We start from the raw sequence: 26898 nt of genomic DNA, 5'->3' as shown, positions 1-26898 counted from the left end.
ATTCACAAAATGGGACCAACACCAAATTGAAACAATGCATGCTGAATTATGCAAAAAATATCCCCTGTGTAAAACGTAAAACACCAAATAATGCATGCAGAGCAGAATTAGGCCAATACCCGCTAATTATTATCAAAATCCAGAAAAGAGCCGTTAAATTCTACAACCACCTAAAAGGAAGTGATTCTCAAACATTCCATAACAAAGCCATCACCTACAGAGAGATGAACCTGGATAAGTGTCCCCGAAGCAAGCTGGTCCTGGGGCTCTGTTCACAAACACACCCCATAGAGCCCCAGGACAGCAACACAATTAGGCCCAAACAAATTACTTGACACATTGGAAAGAATGAACAAAAACAGAGCAAACTAGAAGGCTGTTTAGCCTTAAACAGAGAGCACACAGAGGCAGAATACCTGACCATATACTGACCCAAACTTAAGGAAAGCTTTTTACAGACTCAGTGTGCATAGCCTTGCTATTGAGATAGGCCACTGTAGGTAGACCTGGCTTTCAAGAAATGACAGGCTATGTGCACACGGCCCACAAAATGAGGAAAATGTGGAAACTGAGCCGCACTTCCTAACCTCCCGCCAAATGTATGACCATATTAGAGACACATATTTCCCTCAGATTACACAGACCCACAATGAATTTGAAAACAAATCCAATTTTGATAAACTCCCATATCTATTGGGTGAAATACCACAGTGTGCCATCACAGTAGTAAGATTTGTGACCTGTTGCCACAAGAAAATGGCAACTAGTGAAGAACAAACACCATTGTAAACACAACCCATATTTATGTTGATTTATTTTCCCCTTTGTACTTTAATTATTTGCACATAATATGATATTTCAAATGTCTTTATTATTTTGGAACTTTTGTGAGTATAATGTTTACTGTTAGTTTGTATTTTTTATTTCACTTTTGTTTATTATCTACTTTACTTAACATATGTTTCCCATGCCAATAAAGCCCTTAAATTGAATTGAATTGAGAGAGAGAGAGAGAGAGAGAGAGAGAGAGAGAGAGAGAGAGAGAGAGAGAGAGAGAGAAAGCGAGAGATAGGGAGAGAGAGAGAGAATTTTGCTGTATATACAGTTTACCCCTTTTACTGTCAAAAAGGATTCATACCAAGTACCCATTTACCAAAATACTAATGCATTTTTTTGTGAAAGGCCATCTGAGATTTTAAAAGAGTCAACATACAATACTGTGGCTCCTCTGGTTAATGTGCAATCAGTCAGTTGAACCTTCCAACAAGAACCATGTAGCGAACCTGGGAGAGTTCAGGTTTTATCAAGACAACGGAATGTGTATTTTATAGTCTTACTCAGTAGAGTACTTTATAGGAAACCTGCCTCACCATGGCCAGTTAAGTTACTGCAAGCATAATGCATACTCTATGTGTGCTATATCATAACACATACCTGTATACCATGTGTTTTATGCCTCCTGTCATCACGGCAGTAACATACTCTCTGAGCCAGATTTATGAAATGTTTGCTGTTGTGGGAATTTTGCACCTTTTATTTTTGCCAAGAAATATGAAGCTAACATGAAGCTAACATAGTCTTCAAATGTTTGAATTGGATTGTTTTTGATTTGTAATCATCATCAATATGAATTTGTTTTTTTATTGTTTCACAATTATGTAGTTTGAAATTGTTATGAAATGGAAATGTATTTGTTTGATAGTTGGTCACACACACACACACTTTCACATTCATTAAGAAATTATGACAAACAACAAGAATGGATTTTTAAATATTTTCTTTTTTCCCAATATCGGACCAGAAACAATCAAATGATTTTGCATTTTTTGTGAATTCCAAGATCTTTATCACTTTCTCAAACAGTGTTATTCTTAAGACGTTTCAGAGAGGTTAAGTTTCCTTTTCTTTAAAAAATGGTACAATAAGTTGGTTGTTGCTTCTCTTTACCTGTAGAAAACATGTAGTGGTTCCAGAATACAGAAAAATGGGATAAAGGAGAAAGGGGAAAGAGGGCATCCCTGACTAGTGCTAAACGAGATAAACAAAACCAGGTCAAACATGCTAGTTTACCTCAGCTTAGTTCTCACATACACACAGACAGTTATAACCCCGAGAGACAAACATTTCATACAACAAAGAACACAGAACTTACAATTCAACCACAACCCATTCTTTTTTTCACAGACAAAAACTTCCCCCCTGCTTTCGTGTCTTTTCTTACCCAGTGAAATTGATTTAGGAGTTGCCCTTTGGGTGTGTCACTTGACTATCTGACCGGGGATTTGAGAAAGAGATACAGAAAGCAAACAGGAAGAGACACAGCATGTGTTTACGACGAGATGATAGGAAACTGAATATTGGTGCCGGCTTTTGGCCACTGTTGGTTAAAGCCAAGGATGGCAAGCGATCATTTATTCGTCGTCGTCATCATCGTCATCATCATCATCGTCGTCATCATCGTCGTCATCATCGTCGTCATCATCGTCGTCGTCATCATCGTCATCATCATCATCATCGTCATCATCATCGTCGTCATCATCATCGTCATCATCGTCATCGTCGTCATCATCGTCATCATCATCGTCTGGGTCGATCTTTCCAGACAGCACGTCCTCGATCCAGTCCTCAAGCTCATCAGCAGTGGGCATGTCCTCATCATCATCCATCTCCATCCACACACTATCAGCCTGAGAGGGAATACACAGTTTGAAAACACACAAGATGGACACTAAATAGGCTAAAGGCAAACAGGCATTGAAGCTAACGAGAGACTGAAAATTGACCAGCAACAATCCCCAGGGAGCAAGGAGGAAAATGTACAGTTGAGTTTGATGAAACAGCATAATGAAATTACTGTACTAAAGACAGCAGAGCGACCAGGAAGGATGAGAATGTTAGACTTACATCTTCTACATCCACAACACCGATCTGAGGAGAACCAAGGTCAATGCCGAATGTCTTCTCCCAGTAGGGCACAAGCTAAAGGAGAGAAGGAAATAAAGAGAAAAAGGCAAAGGAAATGCAGAATTTTGAAAATCATTTTCCTGCTATGTTTCGTAGGTCTTGCCACAATAAATTATATTCTAATCTACCCCCTTTCCTAAAAATTCCACCCCCAATAATTTATTGACAGGTTTGAAACCCTACCAGTCCTGTGACTCTCAATATCCAGTTCCTCCCTTGGCGATCCCACCCACAGTGATTGATTGACAGGCCAAACTATTAAGAATGTGGCCAGGATAACACATGACAATGTGCAAAGGAAATCAAGATGGAAGGAATAATATTGTTTTATCCAATAAGGACTTGAATTAGAACTTTGCACGTCATTTTGTACAGTTATCTGGTAGGGCATTGAACAAAAACATAGATTATGTTCACATAAAAATAATGTTGCAAACGTATTATTAATTTATTTGCCCAGAATCCACAATAGAATAACAAATATTTTGGTTTAGGCTGGAGCAGGGGTCTCCAATATTTTTTTTCATAACAGTTATTTAATACCCAATACATTTTTTGAGAGCTAATCATATTCAGCCTGCATATTTCATAATTGTTTAGGCCTAATTTTAATGAATATGAATACAAACCAGTGGAGGCTGCTGAGGGGAGGACGGCTCATAATAATGGCTGGAACGGAGTGAATGGAATGGCATCAAACACATGGAAACCATGTTTTGTGTATTTGATACCATTCCACTTATACCGCTCCAGCCATTACCACGAGCCCGTCTTCTTCAATTTAGGTGCCACCAACCTCCTGTGATAGAAACAAAGAACGGCACGGCATACATAATCTAATTGCATTTTGGTTCTTAAAACCACAAATCATTATATTGTCGCATATATTTTCGAAGATTGCGTTTTAAATGTCAAATTACCCAATAGATCATGATCATTTTTTGCTAAAAAAGTAGGTGTGCAAAAACATACTTTTGCACCCCTATTTTTAAAGTGGGTCTGCAGCTGCTCCGTTTACTCCATTGCCCAGGCACATATGCATCCGATTTCTTCAGGTCTTACCAGGGGGAAATCGTCGGGGTCAATCCAGATGATGCTGAGGTCAGCGTTGTCAGTGTTCTCACGGGCCACCTCCTTTAGGATCTCCAGGAACTCATAACCATCTGGGGAAAGGTCAAAGGTCAGGTACTGCTGTTTTTTCCCCCCTGCTACCTTTCTTCATTGAAAGACAATTCAATTCTCAACCTTTCAAATGATTTTCTAGCAATCCTTTTATGACCTAAAATAACGCGGCCGTAGAATGTAGCAGCCGTAGAATTTCAGCTTTACTTTCAACTAGTGCAATGTACATTACCAGGGTCATCCTCCTCAGCAAAGGCAACAATGTGCTCTCCATCTATGTCATCCTCCTGAAAGAAAGAAAGACAGACAGACAGACAGACAGACAGACAGACAGACAGACAGACAGACAGAAAGAAAGAAAGAAAGAAAGAAAGAAAGAAAGAAAGAAAGAAAGAAAGAAAGAAAGAAAGAAAGAAAGAAAGAAAGAAAGAAAGAAAGAAAGAAAGAAAGAAAGAAAGGGATGAGACTCTGGCCTACTGTACATCTCCATGAAAAGTAGGCTTACTGTATAGTTCCAGTTCAATAGTGAGTGAAGAAATCTTACCCAGGTCTCGTACATGCTGTGGGGCTCAAGCTTCCTCAGAGTGGGCCTGGAATGAGAATGACATCAGTCAATCAATCACATTAATTTATAAAGCCCTTTTTTACATCAGTTTTCACAAAGTACTTTTACAGTAACCCGGGCCTAGACCCTAAAGAGCAAGCAAGCAAAGGCAGAAGCAAGAGCACAGTGGCCAGGAAAAACAAGTAATGTAGTTTAGACACATTTTGTCTACATGTGTGAAGTAAATCACCTCATAACCTACCATGGGACTTCCAACTTTGCATTGTAGGTCAGCTGTACTGTAGGGCCAAACTCACCTGTCGTGCTCCTCAATGTAGTCTACGAGCTCAGCCTCAGAGTAGGGCTGTCCTGGGATGGTCACTGGCTCCTCCATGAAGGGTTCATAGAAGTCAACCTCGTTCAGTTTCATCTTTAGCTTCTTGGCAATCTGGATGGGGACAAAGACCATCAGTTAGGCTGTAAATAATTTGTGTTTGAATTTTAAAAAGTTAAGTTACCTCACGGATGAAAGTTGTTTCTTGTGATGTAACTTCAATTGTAATGTAACTCCACTTAATTTATTGAGTTGACTTAACTTAAAACGTGAAGGCATTTTGGTAACTTATGTCTTCAATTTGAAAAAAACAAAAAATGATACAGTGTAAGAAGGGTCCGTTTGCAATGGGATCAATGACAATTTTCCAGAATGGAGTTTAGAATATATACGATTCTAATTCAGGCCTCTGTGGTTCCATACCTTGGCGTCAAAGGTGGCGAAGAACTTGATGAAGGGGTGGAACTCCTCGGCAGCATCGTCATACTCAATGAAGTCTGTAAAAGAGAAATACAACATTAACCTAATGTGAGAATCCCCTTGACATACTTAATAAGAGGAAATTGTCAGAATACAGCATCGAGTACCTGTATGTGGTTCACAAATACACTGTAGGTGTTGTGCCTAGCATTCCATTAGACTGATCCCAGATCTGTTTGTGCCAATTGTGTGACAATGACCACAGGAGTTAGCAGGACAGCACAAACAGTTCTGTTACCAGGCTAGCTTTCCATATCCAAGCAACTTCAGTCATGATTTCTCGGGTCTTTCCTGCAGAGTTGATTGGCTGTACTTACGGGGGGATTTCTCACTCTTGAAGTAGCCGACCAGCTTGATGTCCTCATCGATGTTGTGGAAGCCCTTGAGCTCACGCTCATTATCAATGATCTCCACAGGGTCCTCAATCACCTGCAGAGTGGAAGCGACATGGGGAGAGAGAGAAGAGAGGTGAAGGAAGAGGGAGAGAAGAGGTGGAGAGAGAAGATTTACGCGAGGAGCGGATTAGAAGAGATTTGACACTGACAATGTATATAGTATTAGGCAATCATTTTTTTGCCTTCTTTGACAAATTAAACTCTTTTTCAAACAATATTTCTAAGTATTGATATTATTATGAAATGACATTAGTAAATAGATTGTAATAATGCCTCATGTTCAGCACTGTCGTTACAATTTGGGGTTTACACAGAGTAAGAGCACCATAGTAAAGTTACAACCAAGTGACTGCAACCAAGATAAAGTAAAGTGACGACAACCAAATAACTATATAATGTTGTTATATTTACTCACATCATAGAGAAACTCCACCAGGGTGTCAGCGGCCAGCTCGCCATCGTACTCAATTATCTCATTATCGACAAAGATATAGATGCTCTCCACCTCATCCAGACCTGGGATATAAGAGAAGGACAGGTTAGGGACTTTCTTTAGGGGCTAGGGTTAAGGAAGTGATGGGGGCTCGGGGTGGAATGGGGCAGGTTAGAACCTCTGGGTAGGGGCTAGGTGTTACTGGACAGGTTAGGAAACTCTACTTAGGGGCTAGGGTTTAGCGGACAGGTTAGGAACTCTGGTTAGGGGCTGAAGTTTAGGGGGGGACAGGTAAGGATTTCTAGCTAGGAGGTCAGAAATTGGGGCTAGGGAAGCGATGGGGCAAGTTAGTTGGTAACTGCAAGCCATTCTTCTTGCAGAGGATTTGTTCATTGGATTTTGAATATGGGCTTGAAACCACACTTGGCCTTAATAAAATAGAGTGCAAAAATTCAGCGTAAACCTGCAATGTGGTTAACGACGTTATCTGTGATTGAATGAATTCCATCCAGACAATGTTGTTTATTGCCTGAACCAAGTTCTACCCCAGTAGGCTTTACCATTTACAGTTGCATGACTTGACCTCACTTGTAAAACAATGTATTCTTTTTTTATACACAGTATAACCATCATGTGAATGCCTCCCTCTTGAAGTAGAATGCTTTTATTGTTTCTTTGCAGAGCGGTGACTGACCCTCTTTGACTTTTATATTCGCCCAGGGGCGTGGCAGTATGAGAAAAGGATAAGATGTATATGACAAAGAGACATAGGTTGTGTAGAGAAGCAGCCAGTTAGATCTCTGCTAGGGATGATCTCTGCTCGAGCCTTAGATCTCTGCTAGGGATGCTGGTGGCTGAATGATGTCCTGTGGGTGATACCGAGGTGTTTACTGTATGTGTCTGGTTTCTAGGGCCCTGAGTATTTCCTAACCACGTATCATGAACACCATTTTTCATGACTATAGCTATGGCTCAACTAGGGCCAAGAACATTCCTTGTCAGGAAAAACTTAGGGCCCATATAATATTAAAGTTTAAGCTGCAAATATACGTTAAACATTGCCTGTATTTTGGGCCCCAAGATACTGTAAATGCCATGCCTGTCTTTACTTCAGTCTATTCCAACGGGAGTGATACCACTCCTCAGGCAGAAGAGGGCAGGAAAGATCAGGATTCCATGCGAAGTCAGACCGAAGAGCTGGCGTTTTAATGATGAGGAAAAGGGGTCAAGAGATGAGTGCGGTCTTACCCAGCTTCTTGGCGACAGAGAGGTCCTTCTTCTCATCCACAAGGCCGAATCCAATGTCTTCGTCGTCGAGATCATCCAGAACCTGGGCTGCAAGCTGCAGAGAAGAGAGAGAAAGAAAGAGAGTGTAAGAGTCTGAGCAGTATCAGAGCCCGCCTCCTAACGTCTGTTTTCCGCTCCATTTCAAATAGATCACTAGCCCTGTTTGCGCACTGAACAATCCTGAATAGATGAATAGATCTGATAGTTATTAGCAATATCTTAGTAGCTCAACCTTGCCCTCTGATAGGCTAAGTGGAATCTTCGCCATATTGCTTATGCCTATCATATCATTTCAGATCTACACAAGTGCCTATAGGGGCATGGGGTTGATTTAGAACTGTGAGCCAACACAATCCCCCCCCCCCCCCCCAACCCGCCTGTTCAGCTTGAAAGAGGTTCCTATTGGCTAAACTTATACCTGTAGTCTATGTTTGAAGCTGTGCCGTGACCTCACTTAAGAATGGGGTGCTCAGCACTCCAGTCCAGCCCTAGACACATATGACCGCACTGCACTCCGCTTGCCTGAATGAAAAATATATTTCCCACATACTCTGTGTAAGGACCCCCCACTCCCACCCCCCATCCCATGGTATTTCTTCCTACTTTCAAGGCCTTTAAAAGCAACAGCTTTAGAGCGCTGCCTTGCACTTTCTAAATCTGTGTGAAACTGGACCCATTGACGGACAGCTAGCCCGGCCAACGAGAGGGCAGAGTAATGAAAAGGGGGGGCCGGTGGTATGGGACATAGTGTGAGTGTGTCGACGGGTAAAGACGTGGTCACGACAGGTGCAGTGGTCGGTGGAAGGAGAAGGGCTCAGGCTATGGGAAAGTAAACTCACATACTGTGGGGTTTTTGCCTACATACGCAAACTCACTAACACACGCACACACACACACTTGCACACACACGCATGCACGCACGCACACACACCCACAGAGACGCACACATTTTGTTCTCTTCTTATCCACTAGGCGCCACCAATCTATGGCAATATGTGAAACACATTTCATCAGTAGAAAAAACATTGTACTCTTTAATTGCGGAATATGTGTCATTTAAAAGCAGCCAATATCCATAACAAACGTTTTGTTAATATGTCCAGCTCAGATAACACCAACTCAGGGAAACAGTCAGCTGGGCAATATTTACACCCTTTCGAGCCATGTCATGGTTCGGCACAAGCCTCTACTCCACCTCAGCCAAACCAGCCTCCCACAGCAACCCTGAATTTGGCAGCAAGATGGCCGCTAAACCTAGATGGCTGCTATCATGTGGCTTTGGTTAACAGTAAAGCCAATGGTACAAGTTCTGCTCTCTTGTCAAGCAATACCTTGCGGCCAGCATCTCTGTTTTGCAAACATTTGTTAAAGGATTGGGTGGGTGGGTGGGTGGGTGAGTAGGTAGGTGAATGGATGGATGGATGGATGGATGGATAGATGGATGGATGGACAAACAAACAAATGAAATAACAAATGAATGAAGGGATGAAGGGGTTAGACCAGCTATAACCTATTTCATTTGTTTTGCTTATTTCTTTCTCAGCTGTGGTGAGTATAGGACATCTTTACTTGCAACATTACATTCATTACTGCAGTCCATTTGTGCACAATCTTAGTCTGCCTCCCAAATGGCAACCTATTCCCTATATCGTGCACTACTTTTGACCTGGGCCCTACGGCTCTGGTAAAATGTAGAGCAATAATTAGAGAATAGGGTGCCATTTGGGACACACACAGTCACAGAGCATTGGAAGAAAGCTGCTGGGGGGTTGCTGTAGGGCAGCAGCTTTCTAGAGGGGTGTTTTGAGGGCCTGAACATACCTGGTACGTCAGGGCGGCTGGACTGGTGAGTAACTGTAGAGAGAAGTCTTGCTTTAGCACAGGACATTCACATATAGGCTGCGATTCAATCAAAGGTGCATCCTTGACAAGCACACTGCACTTGACTTTAAAGGTAATTCACCCTTGAGCCAACTTCCGCAGAGTTACCGTGAATGCGATCTCCTCGAACGTCTGGAAGTTGCCTTTAGAAGGTGCATTGTCGACAATGGGTTTTTGATTGAATCCTGGCCATAGTCATTCACCTTCAGAGACTATATCAAGACCCTCATTCAACAGGACTGTAAAAAAAAAAAGACCTTAAACTAAGCATAACACCGAGCGCACGTGTCCCAATATCCAGACTAACATATTGTGCCTAGTCACAATAGTACTTTTCATAGTGTGATCTAATCTGGATACTAATCCACTACTATGCTTGTCAATTTAATTATGTCGTCATTCATTTTTGGAAGTTAGTATGGCAGTTGCACCCCCTTTTGCCGTCAGAATAGCCTCACTTCGTCAAGGCATGGATTCTACAAGGTGTCGAAAGCGATCCACAGGGATGCTGTCCCATGATGACTTCATTGCTTCCAACAATTGGGTCAAGTTGGCTGGATGTCCTTTGGGTGTTGGGACCATTCTTGATACACACGGTAAACTGTTGAGCATAAAAAAACCAGCAGCGTTGCAGTTCTTGACACACTCAAACCGCAGGGCCTGGCATATACTACCATACCTCGTTCAAAGACACTTAAATCTTGCTCATTCACCCTCTGAATGGCACACAAGCATAATCCATGTCTCAATTCTCTCAAGGCTTAAAAATCATTATTTAACCTGCACCTCCCCTTCATCTACACTGATTGAAGTGGATTTAACAAGTGGCATCAATAAGGGATAATAGCTAGTTGGATTCAACTGGTTAATCTATGTCATGGAAAGAGCAAGTGTTCCTAATGTTTTGTACACTCGGTGTATATTAGGACATTTGGTCATGACATAACAGGATGGTATATACATTGCAGAATACTTCCACCATACAGGACTGTCAATAGTACACAGATATGCTGACAGGTCAAGACGCAAAGTACAGAATAATCCAACTTCAACAGACAACTGAGATTCAGAATGAGGGCAACTGCTCTTTCAACAACAGACTGAAAGATTATAGTTCAGGGCCCATATTCACAAAGTATTTGCCCTCCTAAGGACAAAGTGCACTTTTGATTGGTGGCGCTTAAAAAAAAAAGGAATTACTTTGTATAAAATGTTTAGTCTCTTATCCCTTGTAACTTTAAATGCAACAAATTGCTTGCCTCTTAAGGATCGGCCCCTTTTAAAAAAAAATTCACCTAAAATGACATACCCAAATCTAACTGCCTGTAGCTCAGGACCTGAAGCAAAGATATGCATATTCTTGATACCATTTGAAAGGAAACACTTTGAAGTTTGTGGAAATGTTTAATTAATGTAGGAGAATATATCACATTAGATCTAGTAAAAGATAATACAAAGAAAAAAACAAGTTATTTTGTATTTATTTTTTGTACTATCATCTTTGAAATGCAAGAGAGAGGCCATAATGTATTATTCCAGCCCAGGCACAATTTAGATTTTGGCCACTAGATGGCAGCAGTGTATGTGCAATGTTTTAGACTGATCCAATGAACCATTGAAAATGTTGTCTCAAGACTGCCCAAATGTGCCTAATTGGTTTATTAATACATTTTGTGCACTCTCCTCGAACAATAGCATGGTATTCTTTCACTATAATAGCTTCTGTAAATTGGTCAATGCAGTTAGATTAACAAGAATTTAAGCTTTCTGCCAATATCAGATATGTCTATGTCCTGGGAAATTTCCTTGTTACTTACAACCTCATGCTAATCCCATTAGCCTACATTGGCTCAACCGTCCTGCCGGGGACCCACCGATCCTGTAGAGGTCATGAATCTTGAAAAAAGTCCCATCCCCCGCCCTTCTGTCACCGCGAACGCGCCAGTGCATTGCGTCCTGGTAGCATGCATGAGCTACCCACCGGCTCACAGCAGTGAGTTTGAAATAAATACCGCCAGTAGTAAGTTACTTTGCTAGCATGTGTGGACTCACAGTGAGGGAAAGGGGCAACTGCAGTTCTACTGCTTGTCATTAGGAGGACAAATTTAAATCAAGTGAAGACTAGCTTGTATTGACAGCATAGCTGTGCTAACTAGCTGATTTATCTAGCCCACATTAGCGATGATTAGCTGATATAGCCCACTCTAGTAGTGGTTCATGACACACTATATGACCAAAAGCATGTGGACACCTGCTCGTCGCACATCTAATTTCAAAATCATAGGCATTAATATTGAGTTGGTCCCCCCTTTGCTGCTGTAACAGCCTCCACTCTTCTGGGACGACTTTCCACTATGTTTGAATATTGGTGTGGGGACTTGCTTCCATTCAGCCGCAAGACCGTTAGTGAGGTCGGGAACCCATATTGGGCGATTAGGCTGGCTCGCAGTTGGCCTTCAAATTCATCCCAAAGGTGTTTGATGGGGTTGCGGTCAGGGCTCTGTGCAGGCCAGTCAAGTTCTTCCACACAAATCTTGACCATTTCTGTATGGACCTTGCTTTGTGCACAGGGCATTGTCATATTGAAACAGGAAAGGGCCTTCCCCAAACTGTTGCCTCAAAGTTGGAAGCACAGAATCATCTAGAAGGTCATTGTATGCTGTAGAGTTGAGATTTCCCTTCACTGGAACTAAGGGGCCTAGCCTGAACCATGAAAAACAGCCTCAGATCATTATTCCTCCTCTACCAAACTTTATAGTTGGCACTATGCATTCGGGCAGTTAGCGTTCTCCTGGCATCCGCCAAAGCCAGATTCATTCGTCGGACTGCCAGATGGTGATTCATCACTCCAGATAATGTGTTTCCACTGCTCCAATGGCGGCAAACTTTACACAATTCCAGCCGATGCTTGGCATTCCGCATGGTGATCTTAGGCTTGTGTGCGACTGCTCAGCCATGGAAACCCATTTCATAAAGCTCCCGACAAACAGTTCTTGTTGCGTCCAGAGGCAGTTGGGAAGTGAGTGTTGCAACCGAGGACAGACTATTTTTACGCACTACACGCTTCATCCCCCTTTAATCTGTTTTTCTAGCTTGCTTAGTCTACGATGTGTGATGACTGTGTTTTTGCAGAAAATTAAGGCACCTGCCCCACTAAAGGTCTGCCCCCCCATACAGCCCCCTCCAACTTCTCCTCCTCCATCACAGGCTATCCATCCGATACCGCCAAGGCACTTCCATATTAGTCTGAGCAGGGGTATTTATAAGAGAGACTGAACTGAACTGCCGTTGCGGTGAGGAGCTGGGCAAGACAGTCCTACAGCTATATAAGGCCTTCTGGGGAGCACAGAGAGAGACCGGGGAAAACGTGAAGGGGGAGAGAGGGAAGGAGGGAGGAGAAGGGAGAGAAAGAGGGAGGGAGGGGAAGGAGACCGGAGAAAATGTTAAGCTTTGATACATATGGGAGGGGGAGGGACAGGAGGGAGGAGAAGGGAGGGAGAAGGACAGCTAATACATGACTAACATTCACTCTAGTCTGTCAGACTATCAATCATCTCCTCACAGAGAGATTAGTCTCACTTTCTGTTTCTCTCTGACTGCAGCTTATATCTAACTCATTGTGACCTCTCTCTTTAGCACTCTCTCTTTCTCTCTCAATATTTCTCTCTGTCTGTCTCACTCTCACACAATCTCTCTGTTTTTCTCTCCACCATGCTCTGCTGATGTATGTGCCAAGAGAAGGTGTGACTTCTTGGTTCCCTCTCTCACTGTCCAGCCACAGGTGAAGAAGTTCCTCCTAATCACAGATCTTGGATCAGATTACCCAACTTTCAATCATCCTTAAGCGGGTTGAAGAAGTGTCAGCCTCTGTATCAATGTTTAGAAGCAACCTCATTCATATTCTATGGTTGAATGAGGGACGGACTAAGTGCATGGAAAACACAGCTAGTATAGTAGATCCGTAATTTCCTGTAAATCATGCATTCATATGATGTTCATAGGCTAAAATAACTCATGGTTACAGAACAGCTGTAGCTCTATCAGGTCACTTCAACCTTGCTGTGTGGCAGTGCAGTAAAACTGTTCTGGGAGCTGTATAGTATCTTTACGCTGCCAGTGTGGTTGTAAGTGCACGTTGTTCGATGAGTCACCACACATTTGTGTGTGCTTCACCTGTGAGCCACTCACGGGGATAGTCTGTATGATGATGCTGTTACAATGTTGTTGTTATTTATTGACTGCGCCAGTATATAGAGTGGGAAAGGAGTGTGTGTGTGTGTGTGTGTGTGTTGGGAGGGAGGTTGTAGCTTGTGTGTGGGAATGGCTGAATGTGCATCCGTCCTTGTTTCTATGACTACTGTTGCAACGTTTCGCAGCTTTATTCAAATTACAAACCCTCCTCATCATTCAAACGCAGAACCATCTGCACAGCTATAAGTAACATCCAATGTTTTTACCAAGATGTAGAATCTCCCATTTGGTCACCATGTCTGTTTTTTCACTCCATCTCAACCTGCTGTATTGTCAGAGCTTCTCTACTCAGCCTCAGTTCAACGTCACACCCCAAATATCACAAAGGCTTTTCACAATTCAATCTTTGTACCCTGAGACACAAAGAAACTCAGAGTGCTCTTCTCCCCATTTCCTGTAGTTCTATTGCATCCACTTCCAGCTATAGTGTCAATAATTAATGGACGTAACTGTAAAACACCAGTGTGTGTGTGTGTGTGTGTGTGTGTGTGTGTGTGCCTGTGTGCCTGTGTGTTTGTGTTTGTGTGTGACGATGTAGCTTTAACACACCAGGACGTCCCTACAGCCTACACCGACATGTTACAACAACACTGAGCAGGGTGGGCATTAAAGAGTTAAACAACAGATGTATGTATACACATTGCTACAGTCGCATACTCTAGGTGTGGCTAAAATAAATGCCCTAAAATAAACAAATGCCCTACATATATGTAATAAAAAAAGCTGTCTGGGTATAAAATATGTGATTTCTGAAACTTTTATTTCTGGTCGAAAGTGTTGCCCCTGTTCTTTGTAGGTGGTAGTGGGTCTTGATGATTGTAGCGGTCTTGGCCTAATTTAGGCTATTTTTGTATTAGTCCTATCTCATTCCACTGTGGAATTCAATCGAATTGAAAGTTACAAATGCACCTTTAATAGCCTATCGCACCAGTTTTGCATGATATTGAATGTCCATTCCATGTCATATCGGACTTCACACCAGCACATACTACAGTATCTCCTGGTGGATAGCTGAGGAGTGTGGAGGAGTTAAGCAGGTCTGTCTGTCACCGACTGTGAGTGACTCATGCTCCCTATACAGTTTGAACTCCATTGCAAATATGTCACACAAGGAACCAGCCAATGTTCTCATCGCATCGCACATCACTCTGCAGGCATCAGCTGCTGTTTAGACAAGCAGGATAAATCAATCGGAGAGATCAGTGAGGCTTTGTGGCAAAGACTGATCAGAAACGGTCCCTTCTCCTGGAGTACATCATTCTGGCTGTTTTATCTGGATGTCAGAAGTCAAATAATGCACAGAACTGGGTTCAACTTTACTACTTATAGCCGGGACCATGAGTTTTTCCAGACCACATGACTTGAACTGCCAAAACTCCAGGACCTACAATACTACTTAGAACTACAGCTCCTTTATTTACCAATCTGTACTGTTTATTGTGTATCACTCCAAACGTGCTCAACACAGGAGGTTGGTGGCACCTTAATTGGGGAGGATGGGCTCGTGGTAATGACTGGAGTGGAGTAGGCGGGAATAGTATCAGATACCTCAACACACAGCGTTTCCATGTGTTGGATGTCAATTCCATTCACTTCGTTCCAGCCATTATCATGAGCCGTCCTCCCCTCAGCAGCCTCCACTGGTGCCACAGATAGTTGACATATTAAGCCCAAGACGTTACCACATGATACGCCAAAGAACAGGTGTTTATAATGTTTATACTCCAAAGTAACCACGACACCAACAAGTGACAACCCTTACAGCCTTTTCTACTTTGGCTCTCTCTCTCTAGTTCTAGCCCAAGGGGATAAAACAGGAAATGCAAACCGTGTGCTCGACAAAACTCAAAAATGTGAGTTTTAAACTTTAACCAGGCACTTCTTTTCCTCGTTTGCCTTTTCATGTGTGTGTGTATGCATGCGGAGATGGGCAAAATATACTTAAACATGTACCTTGTTAGAAATAGAAGACACTCTAGAGACTAGTGTATCAAACTAAAATGCAAATGACAGTTATGTTGAGGGATCAGAAATACTGCCCCTCTCTGCGTGCGTGTTGGCACATCTTTCCCTGACATTACCTCTCCTATGAATAAGATATGAAAATACATTCCAACATTCAGGAGGCCTACGGAGAGAGCAGAGGGTCATCTATTAATCATTAGGCACAACATGAAGCACAGGCTATTATAACACAACAGCAACGTTGTGTGTGTGTGTGTGTGTGTGTCTGTGCATGTGTGTGTGTGTGTCCTCTAGAATCTAGTCCTTACAGTACAAACACAATGGAGCAACAGTGTGTCACGTTGCCTGTCACTTGTGACTAAATCTGGGAACCACAACCTCAAGGAACCTGCACTGAGGTCAAATTCACCTCATGGAAGCACAACAATGAAAATGTCTTCCCTTTGAGACATTAAAGACATCGTAGGCTCTGAATGACAGAGAAGACAGTAGAAATCAACTAAAGCTCAGCAACCTAGTCGCCACCATCAACTGCACCATGTGTTAGTGGAGATGGCATGGTAGGTAGGTTAAATGTAGCTCCACACAGACAGAGAGAGAGCAGCCGGATGACCGGTTCTCTGGCTTCATCAGGGACTTTCTTGGCAAGGCTTTGGAGACTTGCTGACAAGTATAGTACAGAACCCCCATAACTGTCTGCTACAGCCAACGCTGCAGAATTTGTGTGTATGTGTGTCCAGAATCTGGGGATAGGAGTCTGCTAGGTTACAAAAGTGTGTGTGGGGGGGGGGCACCAGTCTAAGTCACTGCTTCGCAGAGCTCGATGCATCACTACAGGCTAGGGTTCAAACCCGGGCTGTGTCAAAACCGGCCATGTCCGTGAGTCCCGTAGGGTGGCGCACAATTGGCCCAGCGTCATCCAGGTTAGGGGAGGGCTTGGCCGGGGGGGCTTCACTTGGCTCATCACGCTCTAGCGACTCCTTGTGGCGGGCTGGGTGTCTGCAGGCTGACCTCAGTCATCAGTTGAAAGGTGTTTCCTCCAAAAACATTGGTGCGGCTTGCAGGCCGGCGTTAAGGGGCACGGTTTGGCAGTAATTTTTGGAGGACGCATGACTCGACCTTCACCTCCCCTGCGCTTGCTGGGGAGTTGCAGCAATGAGACAAGATCACAATAGGATATAACGAAAAAGGGGATACATCTTGTTTTTTTAACTGGGTGTGCTGTAGTGCAGCGGGAAAACTGACTGATGGATGAGGATAAAGACTTCATAAGGGCCTGAGACCAATATCCTGCTCTTTCTTTTTTAGAATTGACCAGACAATGTACAAATCGCTAGGACTGAGGTTTAGTGCAGGGAAAGCTCAGAGGGTAGAAACTGTGTAGAGGTAGGAGGAGTATGTTAGTTTTCTTCCATCCTATTATTTCATCAATCCAGGATCAGAGTTCGGACACATGTTGTTGAAGTCAACATTGAGGTGTTCTGTCATTTGACAGGAAAGTGTCACTTTCATCCAACATGCTTAAATGGGATAGGTTACCATCAGTCATAGAAAGCCGTGATTACTCAGTTTTACCATGTTTACACAGTGCAGTGTGATCATTGGATGGTGTGAGTTTAACAGTATTGCTTCCTCCCCTCTCCTCGCCCAAATCTGGCCTCGGACCAGGGACCCTCTGAACACATCAACAACAGTCACCCGCGAAGCATTGTTACCTATCGCTCCACAAAAGCTACTGCCCTTGCAGAGCAAGGGAAACAACTACTTCAAGGTCTCAGAGCAAATGACGTCAATGATTGAATGCTACTAGCACGCACCGCTAACTCGCTAGCCATTTCACATTGGTTACATAAGTAGAATGATTAAGTAGCACCTTTATATAGAGTGCCAGTTGAGATGCATTCATCGTGTCTTTATTGATTGGTTGGTGTGAGGATAGTGCAAGGGTCACTTGGCATTACGTAAACACAGTAATGATGACTATGACTGACTGACTATGACTGATAGTAACTCCAGGTAGACTTGCTGTCACCATGTTGTCAGGTAATGGGGACCCCAATAAAGAAAGATGACATTGCATGAACACACACATCTTTCTATGACTAAAAGTACACTCGCAGAAAAAAGGGTTCCTAAAAGGGTTCTTCAGCTGTCCCCATAGGGTAATCCATTTTCGTTTCAGGTAGAACCCTTTTGGGTTCCATATAGAACCCTCTGTGGAAAGGGTTCTACATGGAACCCAAAAGGTTTCTACCTGGAACCAAAAGGGTTCTACCTGGATTTAAAAAAAGGGTTATTCAAAGGGTTCTCCTACTGGGACAATCGAAGGACACTTTTAGGTTCACACCTTGTTGTCTAGGGCTTAATTGAAAGGAGAAACCAGAAACCTGCAGACACTCGGCCCTCCATGGAATGAGGTCTACATGTCCAAACTATGAACACAAACTGCATATCAGTTTATATGTAACCGCTTAGAAGGGTTACATTTAGGGTTCGTTTTAGTGTTAGAGTAAACACAGTACTCTTTCTATGACTGATAGTAACATAGCTTCGCCATGAAACTCCCTGTACTTGCTTCCCGAGTCCCAGCGTACACATTACAGAATAACGCCTCACCAAGGCGAAGTAACAGGGATCTTTTTTTTATTTTACTGGTGACGTCGGGTCCAAATGCCACTGCCGAATGTTAATATAATTTAATTATGCCAATGTGCTTTCTTCAATTGAAAGCCCTTAATCTATTTTATGAGAATTTGTAAGATTCCTTGTTTGCATAAAATAGAAGCAGACCAGTCTTTCAATAATAGGTAATAGAATTTATTCTCGGAGCGCGCTACCACTCAAACACATGCATCAGTTTAAATACAGATCATGACGTCATTTCACTGCCTTAACCGAACCCCCTCCTCTCGACAGGACAAAGTAAGGTGAAAAGTTCATTCTAACTTACTAACACACTCCCAGATAACTTTTGACCCCTCAACATTATCGGTCACCACTGAACTGACAGTTGTAATTAACAGAAGCCCTAGGAATGCACTCACTGCCTAATCTAAAAACCCCAGAGCTAAGTTTCAGGTTGGGTCAACCATAGGCTAACGACCTTATGTGTTTACACAGTCCACAACCCATTTGTTCCTGCCCAATTGGAATGGTGTTCTTTAACATTTTATTACTCCTTTCTCCTGTCACACAATTTCTTCTTATGAACTCATATTGTCTATTAAACATACAGAGTATAAGTTTACCTAGATACAATTCTATTTAAAATGGGGATATTGTTTATTCATTTATCCATAATAAATCCATAATAAATTCAACACGAAGCAAACGGGTTGCCTCAGCCGGCTCGTCAGGCTCCCGCGCCTCAGCCGGCTCGTCAGGCTCCCGCGCCTCAGTCGGCTCGTCAGGCTCCCGCGCCTCAGTCGGCTCGTCAGGCTCCCGCGCCTCAGCCGGCTCGTCAGGCTCCCGCGCCTCGGCCGGCTCGTCAAGCTCCCGCGCCTCGGCCGGCTCGTCAGGCTCCCGCGCCTCAGTCGGCTCGTCAGGCTCCCGCGCCTCAGTCGGCTTGTCAGGCTCCCGCGCCTCAGCCGGCTCTACATGTTCCTGTGCCTCAGCAGAAGTGACCGGCCCGCTCCTGGTCCTCGGGACTGTACCTCTGGTTGGTGTCGTCCGGCGGCTGGAGCCACCCATCAGGGGAGGCGGTAGAGTTACTTTTACACCCTCTCTGGCGCGCGACGTCGCCAGTTGTCTTATCATTACGCACACCTGCCACCATCGTTACATGCATCTGCGCCTCATGACACTCACCTGGACTCCATCACCTTCCTGATTACCTCCCCTATATCTGTCACTCCCCTTGGTACTGTCTGTACGCTAATCGTGTTTCTTTCCATGTTTTATTTATTATTACATTTTCACTCCCTGTACTTGCTTCACGAATCCCAGCGTACACGTTACACCTGCTCGCGTACAAAAACACAGGGAGGAACTATAGTTCAAGAAGTTCTAAAATGATCAAACAAAATAACAAGATATTAATAAAGTTGTTGTTGTCCGGTCACATGTTGTCACATGGGATGAATCAAAAACAACCACATATACATACACACGCATAAATAAATACAGTGCATTTGGAAAGTATTTAGACTTTTTCCACATTTTGTTACGTTACAGCTTTATTCTAAAATAGATTCAATTTCCCCCCCCCCCCATCAATCTACACACAATACCCCACAATGACAAAGCAAAAACACGTTTATAGATTTTTGCAAATATCACATTTACATACATTTCCAGACCCTTTACTCAGTACTTGGTTGAAGAATCTTTGGCAGCGACCTTCAGCCTCGAGTTGTCTTGGGAATGATGCTACAAGCTTGGCACACCTGTATTTGGGGCGTTTCTCCCACTCTTCTCTGCAGATTCTCTCAACCTCTGTCAGGTTGGATGGGGAGCGTCGCTGCACAGCTATTTTCAAGTCTCTCCAGAGATACTAAATTGGGTTCAAGTCCGGGCTCTAGCTAGGCCACTCAAGGACATTCAGAGACTTGTCCTAAAGCCATTCCTGTGTTGTCTTGGCTGTGTGCTTAGGGTCATTGTCCTGATGGAAGGTGAACCTTCATCGATCCTGACTAGTCTCCCAGTCCCTGCCACTGAAAAACATCCCCACAGCATGATGCTGCCACCACTGTGCTTCCCATAAGGGTGGTGCCAGGATTCCTCCTGACGTAAAGCTTGACATTCAGGCCAAACAGTTCAAACTTGGTGTCATAAGACCAGAGAATCTTGTTTCTCAAAGTCTGAGAGTCCTTTAGGTGCCTTTTGGCAAACTCCAAGCGGGCTGTCATGTGACACTTACTCAGGAGTGGCTTCCGTCTGGCCACTCTACCATAAAGGCCTGATCGGTGGAGTGCCGCAGAGATGGTTGACCTTCTGGAAGGTTCTCCCATCTCCACAGAAGAACGCTAGAGCTCTGTCAGAGTGAACATTTGGTTCTTGGTCACCTCCCTGACCAAGGCCCTTCTCCCCGATTGCTCGGTTTGGCCAGGCGGCCAGCTCTGGGTAGTGTCTTGGTGGTTCCAAACTTCTTTCATTTAAGAATGATGGAGGCCACTGTGTTCTTGGGGACTTTCAATACTACAGACATTTTTTGGTACTCTTCCCCAAATCTGTGCCTCGACACAATCCTGCGCTCTACCGACAGTTCCTTCAACCTCATGGCTTGGTGTTTGTTCTGCCAGGCACTGTCAACAACCTTATATATACACAGGTATGTGCCTTTCCAAATCATATCCAATAAATTGAATTGACCATAAATCAATTTTGAGTCTCATAGTAAAGGGTCTGAATACTCATGTAAATAAGGTATTTCTGTTTTACATTTTTAATACAGTACCAGTCAAAAGTTTGGACACACCTACTCAATCAAGGGTTTTTCCTTATATTTAGTATTTTCTACATTGTAAAATAATAGTGAAGACATCAAAACTATCAAATAACACATATGGAATCATGTAGTAACAGGTGCCCCTTGTTAAAAGTTCATTTGTGGAATTTCTTCCCTTCTTAATGCATTTGAGCCAATGAGTTGCATTGTGACAAGGTAGGTGTGGTATACAGAAGATAGTCCTATTTGGTAAAAGACCAAGTCCATGTTATGGCAAAGACAGCTCAAATAAGCAAAGAGAAATGACAGCCAATCATTACTTTAAGACATGTAGGTCAGTCAATGCGGAAAATGTTAAGAACTTTGAACGTTTCTTCAAGTGCAGTTGTTGCAAAAAACTTTGAGTGCTCTGATGAAACTGGCTTTCATGAGGACCACCACAGGAAAGGAAGACCCAGAGTTACCTTTGCTGCAGAGGACAAGTTCATTAGAGTTACCAGGCTCAGAAATTGCAGAGCTTCACAGAATTCAAGTAACAGACATATCTCAGCATTTACTGTTCAGAGGAGACTGTGTGAATCAGGCCTTCATGGTCGAATGGCTGCAAAGAAACCACTACTAAAGGACATAAATAAGAAGAGATATGCTTGGGCTAAGACACACAAGCAATGGAAATTAGACCGGTGGAAATCTGTACTTTGGTCTGAGTCCAAATGAGTCCAAATTTTAGAATTTTGCTTCTAACCGCCGTGTCTTTGTTAGAAGGAGAGTAGGTGAACGGATGATCTCCACATGTGTGGTTCCCACTGTGAAGCATGGAGGAGGAGGTCTGATGGTGTGATGGTGTTTTACTGGTGACACTGTCAGTGATCTATTTGGAATTCAAGGCACACTTAACCTGCATGGCTACCACAGCATCCTGCAGCGATACGCCATCCCATCTGGTTTGCGCTTAGTGGGACTAACGTTTGTTTTTCAACAAGACAATGACCCAACACACCTCCAGGCTGTGCAAGGGCTATTTGACCAAGAAGGAGTGTGATGGAGTGCTGCATCAGATGACCTGGCCTCCCCAATCACCCGACCTCAACCTAATTGATGTACTTTGGGATGAGTTGGACTGCAGATTGAAGGAAAAGCAGCAAACAAGTACTCAGCATATGTGGGAACTCCTTCAAGACTGTTTGAAAAGCATTCCAGGTAAAGCTGGTTGAGAGAATGACAAGAGTGTGCAAAGCTGTCATCAAGGCAAGGGTGGCTACTACTAAATATATTTAGATTTGTTTAACACTTTTTTTGTTACTACATGACTCCGTATGCATTATTTCATAGTTTTGAAGTATTCACAATTTAGAAAATAGTCCAAATAAAGAAAAACCCTTGAATGAGTAGGTGTGTCCAAACTTTTGACTGGTACTGTACATTTGCAAAAATTTCTAAAATCCTGTTTTCGCCTTGTCATTATGAGGTATTGTGTGTAGATTGATGAGAATTATATAATTGTGTATCAATTTTAGAATAAGGCTGTAACGTAACAAAATGTGGAAAATGTCAAGGGGTCTAAATAGTTTTCGAATGTGCTGTAATTACCTGTGTGAGTGTGTGTCCCCGAGGTATCATAGCCCCACCATTACCGCTGTGGCTGTGATGAATGAATGTGCCCTCCTTACTTGGGGTGTGTCTCAATAACTTAAACTATCTTCCTCTCCTTGCCCTGATTCCGAACAAGGCACATATCTAAAAGTAAAATAATTGAATTAAGAAATATATAAATATTAGATCAAGCAATGTCGGAGTGGCATTGACTAAAATACAGTAGAATATAATAGAGTATACAAATATGAGATGAGTAAAACCATATGTGAACATTAGTTAAACATTATTAAAGTAACTAGTGTTCATTTTTAAAGTGGCCAGTGATTCCAAATCTATGTATATAGGGCAGCAGCCTCTAAGGTGCAGGGTTGCGTAACAGGGTGGATACCGGCTAGTGATGGCTATTTAACTGTCAGATGGCCTTTAAGATAGAAGCTGTTTTTCAGTCTCTCGGTCTCAGCTTTGATGCACCTGTACTAACTTCGCCTTCTGGATGATAGCGGGGTGAACAGGCAGGGCTCGGGTGGTAGATGTCCTTGAGAATCTTTTTGGCCTTCCTGTGACATCGGGTAGTTTGCCCCCAGGTGATGCTTTGGGCAGACCGCACCACCCTCTGGAGAGCCCTGCGGCTGTGGGCGGTGCAGTTGCCGTATCAGGCGGTGATACAGCCCGACAGGATGCTCTCAATTGTGCATCTGTTTTAGAGGCCAAGCCAAATGTCTTCCGCCTCCTAAGATTGAAGAGGCGCTGTTGCGCCTTAATCACCACACTGTCTGTGTGGATGGACCATTTCACATCGTCAGTGATGTGTACGCCGATGAATTTGAAGATTTCCACCTTCTCCACTGTGGTCCCGTCTATGTCGATAGGGGCGCGCTCCCTCTGCTGTTTCCTGAAGTCTACGATCATCTCCTTTATTTTGTTGACGTTGAGTGAGAGGTTATTTTCCTGGCACCACTCTCCCAGGGCCCTCACCTCCTCCCTGTAGGCTGTCTTGTCATTGTTGGTAATCAGGCCTACAACTGTTGTGTCATCTGCAAACTTGATGATTGAGTTGGATGCGTGCATGGCCACGCAGTCATGGGTGAAAAGGGAGTACAGGAGGGGGCTGATCATGCACCCTTGTGTTGAGGATCAGGGAAGTGGAGGTGTTATGTCATACCTTCACCATCTGGGGGCGGCTCGTCAGGAAGTCCAGGACCCAGTTGCACAGGCTGGTGTTCAGACCCAGGGCAAGAACTAAATGATGAGCTTGGAGGGTACTATTGTGTTGAATGCTGAGCTACGGTCAATGAACAGCATTCTTACATAGGTATTCTTCTTGTCCAGATGGGATAGGGTAGTGTGCAGTGCGATGGCGATTGCATCGTCTGTGGTTCTATTTGGGCGGTAAGCAAACTGAAGTGGGTCTAGAGTGTCAGGTAAGGTAGAGGTGATATGATCCTTAACGAGCCTCTCAAAGCATGATTACAGAAGTGAGTGCTACAGGGCTATAGTCATTTAGTTCAGTTACCTTTGCTTTCTTGGGTACAGGATCAATGGTGGACATATTGAAGCAAGTGGGGACAGCAGACTGGGATAGGGAGAGATTGAATATGTCCGTAAACACTCCAGCCAGCTGGTCTGCGCATGCTCTGAGGATTCAGTTAGGGATGTCGTCTGGGCCGGCAGCCTTGCGAGGGTTAATGTCTTCCTCACATCGGCCACGGAGAAGGAGAGCCCACAGTCCTTGGTAGCGGGCCACGTCGGTGGCACTGTGTTATCCTCAAAGCAGGCGAAGGTGTTTAGCTTGTCCGGAAGCAAGACGTTGGTATCCGCGACATGGCTGGTTTTCCCTTTGTAGTCCATGATTGTCTCGTGTCTGAGCCGTTTAATTGTGACTCCACTTTGTCTCTGTACTGACGTTTTGCTTGTTTGATTGCCTTACGGAGGGAAAACTTAACCCAGTCAGCGTGATCAAAACAATCTTGAAGCATGGATTCCGTTTGGTCAGACCAGCGTTGAATAGACCTTAGCACGGGTACTTCCTGCTTTACTCTCTGCCTATTGGAAGGGAGGAGCAAAATGGAGTCGTGATCAGATTTGCCGAAGGGAGGGCAGGGGAGGGCCCTGTAGGCATTTAGAAAAGTTGAGTTGGAGTGGTCCAATGTTTTACCAGCACAAGTACTACAGTCAATGTTTTGGTAGAACTTCGATAGTGTTTTCCTCAAAATCCCCATCTACAATAAATGCAGCCTCAGGATATGTGGCTTCCAGTTTGCATAAAGTCCAGTGTAGTTCTTTGAGGGCTGTCGTGGTATCGGCTTGAATATACACGGCTGTGACTATAACCAAAGAGAATTGTCTTGGGCGGTAATATGGTCTGCAGGGGTGAACAAAAGGACTTCAGTTTCTGTATGTTATCACAATCACATCATGAGTGGTTAATCATGAAACATACACCCCCGCCTTTCTTCTTCCCGGAGAGTTCTTTAATTCCTGACTGTGCGATGTACTGAGAACTCAGATGGCTGAATGGACGGGGACAGTATATCCCGAGAGAGCGGTGTCTCCGTGAAGTATGTTACAATCCCTGATGTCTCTCTGGAAAGAGATCCTCGCGCTGAGCTCATCTACTTCATCATCCAGAGACTGAATATTAGCGAGTAACATACTCGGAAGCGGTGGATGGTGTGCACGCCTCCTGAGTTGGACTAGAAGTCCACTCCGAATACCTCTTCTCCGCCGGCGGTGTTTTGGAGCAGCCTCTGGAATAAGTTAAATTGCCCTGGGGGGTACGAACAAAGGATCCAATTCGGGAAAGTCGTATTCCTGGTTTTAATGCTGGTAAGTTACCGCCACTCTGATATCCCCCCCAAAAATCCGGCTGTATGTAATAACACAAAAAAAAATTCTGGGCTAATAATGTAAGAAATAACACACACAAAAACAAAATACTGCAAAGTTGCTTAGGCGCTAGAAGCAGAGCTGCCATATCTGTCGGCACCATCTTACTCAAAAGTATGGAGCATACAGTCAGGAAGGGCTATAAGGAAGAGCAGGACCATTGAAACTTTGTTCAAATTAAATGAGCACAATTAAGAGTAATGGATTGAATAGAATAAATAAATCGCAAACTATGAAGCCCAAGACGCACAGTTTAACCTTCACACTATCCAAACTTAACCATAGGATACTTTATCCTTTGTAAAATTGTAATCATCCCCAAATGTTGTACTCAACCACTTCTAAAACCTTTTTAATTTGTTAGTTAGTAGCTTTGGGCTTGCATTACATCACTACTCTCATGAGAACTGGCAGTAATACAAGTATTGTTGTTGGTGTTGCTGCCTAATGAGCAGTGATGATGTTATTTCGCATCAACAGCATGGTGCCAGAAGAGTGACACGGTTGCCATGGCGATGGTCTGAACGTTCAGCTCAATACTACAGAGAATGTCTATTTCACATGGTACTGTAGAAGATGCAGCTAGTCATGCAAGAAAGATGTAGAGGAACTGGCTAATGTTGTATTATCCACAGGTAGCTTCAGGGGTGGCCAATCAATCTCAGCCATTGAGGGACACAGTGTGTAACGGTTTTTGAACTGAAATAAATGTGAAAGGCTTTGAAAAAAGAAAAAAAAAGCTTGCAGTATGCTCACTCAGTGCTCCAGTGACATTTCACAGAGATACAGTTTGTTTTTGAGAGAAATCTTCTAAAAAAAAAAAAAACAGGAGTCTTGTATTATTATGAAAAGCTTATACTAAAATATGTCATGACTCAAAATCAATATCTATCCTACCTCTATATTGTTTTTATGTGTCCTGTACATGCGAAAAGAAAGATGATGAGTTCTACGGGGAAAGTGAGACTGCCAGGTAGCCATTACTCTCCGTCATAGCGTCCAGCCTAGACGACACGATGCTTTATGATTTTTGTACCACTGTTTTTCTCTGGCCCCCATTGAATTAGTCACCCTAACTCTGGCCAGCCAACAAGGGTAGAAAATCAATAACCTTTGAACAGATTGTAATAGAGACATGAGGGTTGAACCACTGGTTTTCTTGGACGATTATCTACACAATTAACATAGTATGTTACCTGTTGGTCCAAATATGATTTAAGCCCGCTGCCCCATATCACATTTCAAGTCAGGCTAGCTCCATACCTATCCCAAAGAAGAGTACAAAACTACACCCCACGTTTGACCTGTGAAAACGTATCATTTGGACTTGCACTACTGATAGATGCATCTATTTTTCACTATTCCCCTGTTCAA

General features: G+C 43.4%; 1 protein-coding gene across 2 annotated transcripts in view; it reads right to left on the bottom strand.

Moving 5' to 3' along the window:
* Positions 1-1760: 1760 nt before the first annotated feature.
* The window catches only part of LOC110500405 (calsequestrin-1), a 30720-nt gene continuing 5582 nt past the window's right edge, over positions 1761-26898 (bottom strand). The window contains exons 2-12 of one of the 2 annotated variants that reach the window (XM_021577764.2): positions 9381-9413; positions 7521-7614; positions 6255-6355; positions 5762-5873; positions 5388-5461; positions 4948-5078; positions 4631-4676; positions 4319-4373; positions 4027-4127; positions 2905-2979; positions 1761-2687 (exon numbers count right to left, since the gene is read on the bottom strand). In XM_021577764.2, coding sequence (XP_021433439.2) covers positions 2412-2687; positions 2905-2979; positions 4027-4127; positions 4319-4373; positions 4631-4676; positions 4948-5078; positions 5388-5461; positions 5762-5873; positions 6255-6355; positions 7521-7614; positions 9381-9413 — 1098 coding nt within the window. In that variant the 3' untranslated portion in view covers positions 1761-2411. The remainder of the gene's footprint in view (positions 2688-2904; positions 2980-4026; positions 4128-4318; positions 4374-4630; positions 4677-4947; positions 5079-5387; positions 5462-5761; positions 5874-6254; positions 6356-7520; positions 7615-9380; positions 9414-26898) is intronic. The other variant, XM_021577765.2, reaches the window with a different exon arrangement.

This window comes from Oncorhynchus mykiss, chromosome 21 (genome assembly GCF_013265735.2).
Source record: "Oncorhynchus mykiss isolate Arlee chromosome 21, USDA_OmykA_1.1, whole genome shotgun sequence".
NCBI classification, from domain to species: Eukaryota; Metazoa; Chordata; class Actinopteri; order Salmoniformes; family Salmonidae; genus Oncorhynchus; species Oncorhynchus mykiss.
The sequence above is the reverse complement of the archived record's forward strand: the minus strand, read 5'-3'. Positions and strand labels throughout refer to the sequence as shown.